Here is a 10,220-nt window from a genome sequence, read left to right as displayed (position 1 = left end):
ATATGAGCATATTTGTCATAATATTTTTTTAACTGTTCGTCTTCCGACCCTGCTGACAAATGCGTCCCTGAAAGATGAAAATACAAAGTAAAAATATAAAAAGTATGACAAATATATTCGGAGGTTAATAATAAATTGTAATTTATTATTATTATTATTATTATGTGTTTATAATTTACTGCTATTCGTTTAGTACTTATGCAATATATTTTCGAATTATCTTTTAATATATATATTATTATTATATTGATTTCCTCGTCAAACCTTAATCTTTAATGTTAAAAAAACTTTATCTTATATTTTATAATTTTATCAAATTTCTACTAAATTTCTCACTTTTAATCTTTAAAATTATTCTATATCCCAATTCCAACTTAAAAACTCTAATATTTAGATTGAAATTAATATGTCAAGTGTTTCGAGTAGAAAAAACACAACCAGCCGCATGACCAAATTTATTTATTTATTTATTTTTTAAAAATAATATGATCAACTATTTTTTTTTAAAAAGTCTCAAAAAATTTAAACTAGATAGAACTAAAATGAAATTATAAGTCTTTTTCCTTAATCAATAAAATGTATATATATACCTCAAATATGAAAGAACCTCGTGGATAAACCTTATGTACTTTCACTTGAGACAACACTTATTCTACATAATATGAATGAAATGAAAAATAGTTACTAACAAATAAAGAACCCAAATAAATTTAAATGAAAAATATAATAATGCTCAAACTAATACAGATGTTAACTTAAAAAACAAACTAGTACAGAGATTTATTATCGGTGAAACATAGAGTTGTATCTTTCGTTAATTTAGAGGTTGTGGCAACCTTGCATTCCATTTGACATATTATGAAATAACACATAATAAAGATTAATAATTAATTGAAGAAACAAAAAATTTCAAGAAATAAAAGATTTTTATTTTTTTAAATGATAACTCAATTGATTAAATTTTGTGAGACTTTTTTTTTAATTTTCACTTTAGTTTTATCTAGTTTAAATTTTGTGAGACTTTTTTTTTTAAAAAAAAAGTTGATTAATTTTTTTTCTAAAATAAATAAATTTGGTCTCACAGTCGATTGTATTTTTTCTACTCAAAACTCTCGACATATTATTTTCAATCTAAATATAAGGTTACTTAAGTTGAAATTGGGATGTGAAATAATTTTAAAGATTAAAAATGAGAAATTTAGTAGAAATTTGATAAAATTATAAGATATAAGATAAAGTTTTTTTTAATAGTAAAGATTAAGGTTTGACAAGGAAATCAAAATAATAATAATAATAAATATATATATATATATATATATATATTAAAAAACAATTTAAAAAATATATTACATAAGTACTAAACAAATATGAGCATTAAATTATAAACACATAATAATAATAATAATTAGTCACAATCTATTATTAACATTCAGATATATTACTTTTATATTTTCGGAAACTAAATTTTGTATGATCATATTTCAGGATGCATGAGACTGAACGGATGAAAAGTCAAAAAAATATTATGACAAATATGTCTCTGTGCTGGAAATTCATGTTGACCATAATTTAAAGTGACAATTTTGTCTTTCTCTGTCGTGTCACGTAGGCGATTTTATTAACAATGACAGACGAAAGTTAATAACAGAAAATATTTGTTACTCTTTTTACATTTTTAAAGATTAAATTTTATATTTTCATCTTTAAGAAACGCATTTATAAACGAATTACACATGAGAAACAAAAGTGACAAATGCGATTATTCAGGTGCTATTGAAGAATGAGGCCAACCACGAAATTACATTTTCCCTTTTCATCAACCAATATTCACTTTCATGATACACACATTCAATGCCCTTGATTACAAATAGTTAACAATAACTAATCACCAATTATTACATTAATAAGACACTGACCCTTCCTACCCTTATCATAACATAAAAAACTACCAAAAACTTTTGAAATTAAGTAACACTCTTAAATAATTCATGATTAATTCTTATGGGATGTTTGATATGGAATAAATTATATTATGAAAAAAATATTTATTTTGTATACGCTCGTAACTTTTAACGAAATTAATCACTCTTTTCAGCGAGAGTTAATTTATATCAATACACTGTATCAGAAAAAAAATCATAATAATACGGCTAAATTAATAGTAATAATAATAAAAAGAAGAAAGTTATTAAAAAGAAAAAAAAAACGATGATGATACACAGCGAAGGAGGGGCCGCTAAAAGCCAAGGTTGTCGGAATTGGATTTGATTCTTCACTTGTGCTGAGTCTTACCGATTTTTCCGATCAAAGTTCCTCACTTTCTCTCTCTTGATCGACACCCACCACGCGTTAGAGAGAGAAAACCACGAGAGATCGGAAAATGGGTACGCTTCAGTCTTGGAGAAGAGCCTACGGTGCCATCAAGGACACCACCAAAGTGGGTCTGGCCCATGTCAATAGCGATTACGCGGTAATTTCCCTCTTTCCAAAGATAGGATCTTTCTTTGCTTTCGATTGATTTTGGCTATGTGGGGTGGTTTAGTTGGTTCTTAATTTTAGGATTTGGACGTTGCCATTGTCAAAGCCACGAACCACGTCGAGTGTCCCCCCAAAGAGAGGCACCTCAGAAGTGAGTGATTTGTGGGCTTTCAGATCCGAATTAATTTGATCTTCTTGTTGTTGGTATGGAGAGATGATGATGGAGTTGAATCTTTTTTGGTTTTGTTGCAGAGATTCTGTTTGCCACGTCTGCTGTGAGGCCTAGGGCTGATGTTGCTTACTGTATCCATGCACTTTCGCGGCGGTTGGCGAAGACGCGGAATTGGACGGTAGGATTGATAATGATTATGATGATGACAAAGTTTATGTGATCGCTTGATTGATGTGCAATTTGATTTTGTTTGAGCATTCAATGATTTTTCTTTGTGTTTTATTGGACTTGGATTCTTGTTTTACCTGATGGATTGATGTTGTTAGGTTTGAGGAATTTCATGGTCGGAAAAGAGAAAATAAAGATTCAATGGTCTGAAATTGATATTGGCTTGCTGATGTCAGAAGATGTGATACAAACTTTTCAAATTCAACAACATTTACTGTCAGAAATCCGGCTAAATAAATGTGAAACTAATTTGGATTCTCTTTTGTTTTTTCCCTCTTATTGGTGTTCAGTTTTGTGCTATTTCTGAATTTTGATAATGATTTGTGGCATGTGGCATTGATGACACCAAATGGTGAAAGGAAAATTTTATGAAGGATTGAATTCAAATCTATTTTGATGGAGGATGCAAAAATGGATCCAATTGTTTGATAATTCCTGTTCTTATTCATGTTCTTATTACTATTTACTACTAAAGGATGCATTTTCCTTACATTTTGTTAAATTTGTTATGCACTGGTTTAGATAGCCATCTCTTAAAAGTTTATTGTATGCCAACAAATTGTATTCACTTATGCCAAACATGTTATGAGGTTTTTGTTGTCTGTTTTTCTCAATTCTCATAAATTATTAGAGGATCAAGCAGTGATCTGATGTCCAGCCTTCCTTTTTATTCTTGTGCCACTATTGGACCCTATGTAGAATTCCTAAAGTGGTGTTTGGTAATTTTGGTGTGTTTTCTGATTTCATTTTCTGTTGATATGCTTTCAATTAAAAAAATGCCACCTTATTTTTTTCCTGTTATTAAACTTTTGTGAAGGGAATCTTGAAAAACATTTTTTTGATTCCCCTAGTAGTTAATTTCTAGATTCTTCCTTGTGTTGGAGGGAATAGGGTTCCATGAAACAAAATCACCATTATTTTTTTCTTTAAAAATTCTTGGTTAAAAAGTAAAAACATGGTAGTTTCTCATTCATGTAACAGAATTCCTGAATACCAACATTGTGTTGGTTATTGCTTAAGATGTTTTCATTATTTATATGCCAACTGAACTGAGCATCTAATATTACTCATGATTCCTCAGGTCATATTGTCTAAGGATTATATATAAAGAATTTATGCCTAGTCCTCTGCAATGTCTCAATTTTATGAGTCTCAACTATTTTATTATAAAATGTATTTTAGCATCAGTTGCTAGCTCAATTTCCCTTGTCTAGCCCATAATTGTATAATGTGTATATGTAGATGTAGATAACAACATATGCTTTTGTTTCACTACCCTGCATCTTGTTCACAGGTGGCATTGAAAACACTGATAGTCATCCATAGGTTATTGAGGGAGGGTGATCCTACTTTTAGAGAAGAACTTCTGAATTTCTCACAAAGAGGACGGATTCTCCAACTTTCAAATTTCAAGGATGATTCTAGCCCAATTGGTTAATTTTTTGGCCTTACCATCTTTATGTTTTGTTTAACTTACATATGGGCTTAAGCTAGATGTTTCTAACTGTACTATGTTTTGCCATATGATTTCATTTGCTTGCAGCTTGGGATTGCTCTGCCTGGGTACGTACATATGCATTATTTTTGGAAGAAAGACTTGAATGCTTTCGGATTCTGAAGTATGATATTGAAGCTGAGCGTCTACCCAAACCTGCTGAAGGGCAGGAGAAGGTAATTTCAATAAACCCATTATTATACTCTTTTAGGATAACTGGTCCAGTTTTGTGTATGTGTATGTAGCATCTGATGATGTCTTTATATGGATTGAGAAGTGTTTCCATGAAAACCAATACTAAGACCTAAGGTGAATAGTGAATACTCCCTCCGTCCCATAATTATTGTTGTCTTGGGTTTTTTTACACAGACCAAGAAAAACTAATAAATAGATGAAAGAGAGTAACAATTTTACATAATTAACCTTATCATCATTTATTATTTTTAGTCTTTGTTGCCCATCTTTAATATTATAAAGTGTATAAGTGGAAAAAGACAATTAGTATTATATTGAAAAGCTAAAATGACAATTATTTTGAGACTTATTTTTTATTTTTACACAACAATTATTATGGGACGGAGGGAGTACTATTGTCTCTGACTGTCACTCTTTTCCCTAGACAGAACTCATCCAATTAGGAGTGAAAAGCTTAGGTTGTCTTGAATATATGTGTTCTGGTGTTGAAAATCATCAGTAGTATTTCAGTGGGTGTTTTATCTATATGTTTTTGTTGTCTTTAGAATTAATCTGGATTTGGATAATAGTCATTTACTAATGGGTTGGTGTGGTGTAATTTGTTCTTTCTCTTGATAGCTGTGTCATGTGCTGGTGTAGTTTAGAAACATTTGCCAACTTATCTTTTGTTATGTGAAACTTTGGGGTTCTTGGTGTACAGTTGACGTATCTTTCACCCTTGGATCTGTTTCTCAAGATAACCACAATATTTTGGCAAGAAAGAAGTCCTTTGTGTGTGTGTGTGTTTGTGGGTAGAGTCCCAAATATCAAGAATAAGTTACATAGATTATCAATAGTTAGTTATAGAGATTGGAGCTTGGAAGGATAGGTATTTAGCTTAGATAGGAGGAGAGGCTGGAACAATTAGTTAGTTTAGTGGTAGAATTCTGCAGAGTTGTATGATTTGTCGGTATTGTAAGGAAATTAATTGTCTAGGGTGGAAGAAATTCAATACAATACATTATTTACTTTATTGGAATTGTCTATATTTATTATTTAAATTGGTTTGCATTGCTGATGGACATTGTTAAAAACTTCTAAATGGTTAGTTGTGGATTTATTTGACTCACTTTTCTTTGATTATTTGCATTTTTGAAGCAAGTTGCTTTCTTATTTTGAATTGTGTTTGTTTTTGAAAGTCTTCATGCTTATTTGTTTTTCAAGCAGGGGTGCAGCAAGACCAGGGATTTGGATAGTGAGGAGCTATTGGAGCAGTTGCCTGCTTTGCAGCAGCTGCTGTATCGACTTGTTGGTTGTCGGGTAATATTGTGAAATGTGGATATTCATTATCTTGTATTTTTTTTTTAAAGTTGACCAGATTATATCATTTGGTTTAATGATTATTTATCTTATTACTGCTTTTTTGTAGTATTTTCTTATACAATAAAAACTGATTGTATGCTTCATTTTACAGCCAGAAGGAGCAGCTGTTAGCAATTATGTGATACAATATGCTCTTGCCCTGGTATGTGTTGTTGTCTGTTTATCTAAAGATCCTTTTTGTATTGAGCTAGAGATTTAGAGTTTACAGATAGGATATATAAACATTTGGAATGTACCATCTATATTAGATTTTTCTGGGCAGAGAACCAGAGAGCATTTATAGTGCATGGTTGGGAAAGATGGGGGATTCTTTGGTTTGACTGTAACTGTATTGGTTGATCTTGAGGTTGTGGAATACCTTTTCTTTTATTTCATGGATTGAAACTTTTAAGATGTGAATATTGGGATTAGAAATTGAACTTTGATTGGAATACCTTCCAAACTTTCACAACCATTTATTGATGCTTCTTCCATTTAAAGTAGGACTGGGACTATCCTCCATATTTGGTTGTTGATAATTGGAATTGATATCAAATTGTCTCCATCTAAAACTATGTTTAGGAAAGGGACAGCACGGTGGCAATTTATCATCATAGTTAAACGAGTCCTTGTTAGTAAATAGTTGTGAATTTGGAGTTGATGTAATTGATCACCAACTTGATATTGATCTGCTTCTTTTGTTCTTTCTAGGTACTGAAGGAGAGCTTTAAGATTTATTGTGCTATTAATGATGGCATTATCAATCTTGTTGATAAGGTAAATGGGCTTATCATTATTTACGTGATGAGTGTCAAGTTTAAATAAAATGTGATTTATACTGGAAAATGATAATTTCCTTGTGTAGTTTTTTGAGATGCCCAGACATGAAGCTATTAAAGCCCTTGATGCCTATAAACGTGCGGGTCAGCAGGTGATGTTTTGCTTCTTGTATTTCTTTCAGTTAACCACTGGCTTTTGCATTTTAATTTCATGATTTGTTGCTTGTATTAAAACACCCAAATTGTTGCAGGCAGCAAGTCTATCTGATTTCTATGATGTTTGCAAAGGATTGGAACTTGCTAGGAATTTTCAGTTTCCTGTCTTAAGAGAGGTATGCCTTTATGATTATGGCAATTTCATGCTTTGATTTAACAATTTCTTCCTGTTCATTTTCAATTCAGGGTTCCAATTATTTTCATTGTTGATCTTTTTAGCCTCCACAATCTTTTCTTACAACCATGGAAGAGTACATTAAGGAGGCGCCACGAGTGGTTACAGTTCCAACTGAGCCATTGGTTAGTACATCATTTATTGTGTTTATGTAGAGCATAGCTGTTATAGTTCCTTTGTAAATTGATTTTTGTTATGGTTATGCTGAACATTTGTTGGACAACAATGTATGCTTTTCCTTGTTTTCTTTCACATTCAAGTTCTAGCCACTCATTTATTGTGCTGTATGAACAGCTTCAGTTGACCTACAGACCAGAAGAAGTTCTTGCAATTGAAGATGCCAAACCATCTGATGAAGAACAGGAGCCACCAGTTCCTGTTGATAATAATGTTGTTGTCTCTGATTCTGAATCTGCACCTCCACCACCACCACCATCGGCTCACAACAATTTTGAAACTGGAGACTTGCTGGTAGGTTTTTGGATCCCAAAGTTATCTGTTATTTTTTGTATGATTTATTTTCCTTATGCTGTCCTTGTTGCAGGGATTGAATGACACTGCACCTGATGCATCGTCCATAGAGGAAAGAAATGCTCTTGCCCTAGCCATAGTCCCCACTGAAACTGGTGAGTTTTGTTTTTGGCTTCTGCTCAAACTCTGCTGCTAAGAAAGGTTTAGTGGATTATTTTCCAGTTTTGCTTATCTATGAAATGTGACTGTTTCATGCATATAGGCGCTACATCAGCTTTTAACTCAACTGCTTCTCAAACAAAAGATTTTGATCCAACCGGATGGGAGCTTGCCCTGGTCAGCACTCCAAGTACTGATATTTCTGCAGCCAATGAGAGACAATTGGTAGGGGACCTTCAAGTGACCTTTCTAGATTGTTAATATTAATTAATATCCATTGATATCATCGTGAAAGTTTTGCAATTGAAAACTAAGCACAAAATTAATTGTTGGATTAAAAACTGACATCAAGTAGGATGTAGATCACGCAGGAACTTTCATATCAATAAAAAGATTAGTTTGTGGTCCATTATTTGTTCCTAAAATTAATGTATTATATGGTTTCTGAAGTATAATATTTTAAATATATTCAATTTGTTATGGATAAACATAACAGTACCTCATTATTCAACACAATAAAAAATACATTGTTCAATAAATTGTTTGTTGGCATATCCTATGAAGTTTACTTAGTTGTCAATATATATTGCATAAATTTGATTTGGTGTTAATCTACTGTTGTTTCAACAGACAAATTTGCATTACATGCAGGATTTGAGGGGTATAAATAATTTGATTGTTTATATCTGCTCTTAATATTTTTAAGACATTTGATCTGTGAACATATTCTTTTTCTGATACCAATAGGGTCCATATGTTAATATTCAATGCCACTGTATCTGATAAAAAACAGAGTAGATGCCTAGATGGTCCATAGTGAATGATGAGAATAACATAAATCTCTCTAACTTGAGCTGTTTGTCATATTTTTACCATTGAATGTCAGGCTGGTGGATTGGACTCTCTCACTCTTAATAGCTTATACGATGAAGCGGCATATAGATCTGCTCAACAACCAGTATATGGAGCACCAGCCCCAAATCCATTTGAAGTGCAGGATCCATTTGCTCTATCAAGCAGCATCCCTCCCCCACCTGCTGTCCAAATGGCAGCAATGCAACAGCAAGCAAATCCCTTTGGTTCTTACCAACAACCATTTCAGCCTCAGCCACAGCTGCAGCAGCAGCAGCAGCTTATGTTGATGAACCCAGCAAATCCCTTTGGAGATGCAGGATTTGGAGCATTTCCTGCCTCCAATCCTGTTCCTCACCCACAGAACAACAATCCATTTGGAAGCACTGGCTTGTTATAAGAATGCCTTTTTGAACATACAAGGATGTATTTAATCCATCAAGTTGGTTGGTTGGTTTTGAGCAAATTGTAACATGAGTTTCTCATTTGTTGCTAGATATAGATGTTTTCTGGAATGGGAGGTGCGCCTTGTAAAATCGAGACAACGCACGCGGTGTATTGATCATTTTATGATATACATAATGGTGGGATAGCTTTCTTTGAACATTTCCCAACTCTTTTAAGTAATTGGAACACTTTTACACATGTTCATATATATCATGTATTCAGTATTCATTGTATGGTTCTACACTTTGTATACTAGTATGTTAGATTTGATATTTGATCTACATGGATTTTAGAGGTGTACTTTAAAATATAACGTGACAAAAAAAAAAGTTTAAAATTATGCAAAATGCATGACTTTGGATTGAAACTTGTTGGATTTTACATTCTAGTTGACGGGTTAGAACTGGGTCAGAGTGACCGGGTTTAAGGTTGAAGATGATGACTTGGAATGCATGTTGTGTTTGTCGTCTTGTGTGTTATAATTAATGAAACATACATAAGGTTATATATCGTCCGTAAGCGAATTTAAGGTGCGCTTCCTATAGTTTCTTGTCTCGAGTTCGAAACTAGTTATGTTGGAGTTGAGTATAGCATTTGCCTTGAATTTTTCTTCTAGATCACGACTAAGCACTATAAAACTGAATGAACAGTTCAAAATGAGCCATTAATGAACATTAAGTGCCATGATGGTTGATAGTTTGATGACTTGAAACAATATGAACACGAAAAAACATCGTTGCATGCTTGTATTTACGTAATCTGTGATTTAGAATTATAAGTTGATTTACCAAAACAAAGATTTAATTTTTAATTTTTATCGTTGCAAATTATTTTTTATATTATTATAAAGTTATGTTATTGTACCGAGTTGTTATAATTTAATTAGGTCGATCTTGAGTTTAAATGCTAGTTATGTAATTGTATTCTTTCTTTCTTTATTTTTTTTTAAAAAAAAGACATGTAATTGTATTAAGTACAAGTAAACTTTGTCATATCCTACTTGATTTTCTTTTGTGAAAGATACATAAAATTATGATATAATTTTAGAAGAATTTAACCTCTTATGAATGAACAAGTAGTGAGAGCAAACCGATATAAATTTGAAGTTATATATTAAAATAATAAGTCATCTTATAAAAAAAAAATGTCCCTAGACCTACAATGAAGGTCTATCCCTGCCTATAAGAAAAAGAAAAAAAGAAAAATGAAAGT

General features: G+C 32.0%; 1 protein-coding gene across 1 annotated transcript; it reads left to right on the top strand.

The window, feature by feature from the left end:
• The first annotated feature begins 2,202 nt into the window (after positions 1-2,202).
• On the top strand, positions 2,203-9,280 carry LOC114412757 (putative clathrin assembly protein At2g01600). The gene is made up of 15 exons (XM_028376785.1): positions 2,203-2,470; positions 2,560-2,629; positions 2,731-2,828; positions 4,173-4,311; positions 4,422-4,549; positions 5,775-5,867; positions 6,022-6,072; positions 6,621-6,686; positions 6,775-6,840; positions 6,940-7,020; positions 7,124-7,204; positions 7,374-7,550; positions 7,624-7,705; positions 7,813-7,934; positions 8,596-9,280. The coding sequence occupies exons 1-15, from the start codon at positions 2,381-2,383 to the stop codon at positions 8,959-8,961; spliced, it is 1,710 nt and encodes a 569-aa protein (XP_028232586.1). The 5' UTR covers positions 2,203-2,380; the 3' UTR covers positions 8,962-9,280.
• Positions 9,281-10,220: the final 940 nt, after the last annotated feature.

Source organism: Glycine soja, chromosome 5 (genome assembly GCF_004193775.1).
Source record: "Glycine soja cultivar W05 chromosome 5, ASM419377v2, whole genome shotgun sequence".
NCBI classification, from domain to species: Eukaryota; Viridiplantae; Streptophyta; class Magnoliopsida; order Fabales; family Fabaceae; genus Glycine; species Glycine soja.
The sequence above is the reverse complement of the archived record's forward strand: the minus strand, read 5'-3'. Positions and strand labels throughout refer to the sequence as shown.

Excerpts from the sequence above, each read along its gene's own strand:
- LOC114412757 (XM_028376785.1), top strand. The coding sequence starts at position 2,381 with ATGGGTACGCTTCAGTCTTGGAGAAGAGCCTACGGTGCCATCAAGGAC. Across the intron at positions 5,868-6,021 it reads ATCGACTTGTTGGTTGTCGG|CCAGAAGGAGCAGCTGTTAG; the intron begins GTAATATTGTGA and ends TTCATTTTACAG. Across the intron at positions 6,841-6,939 it reads ATAAACGTGCGGGTCAGCAG|GCAGCAAGTCTATCTGATTT; the intron begins GTGATGTTTTGC and ends AAATTGTTGCAG.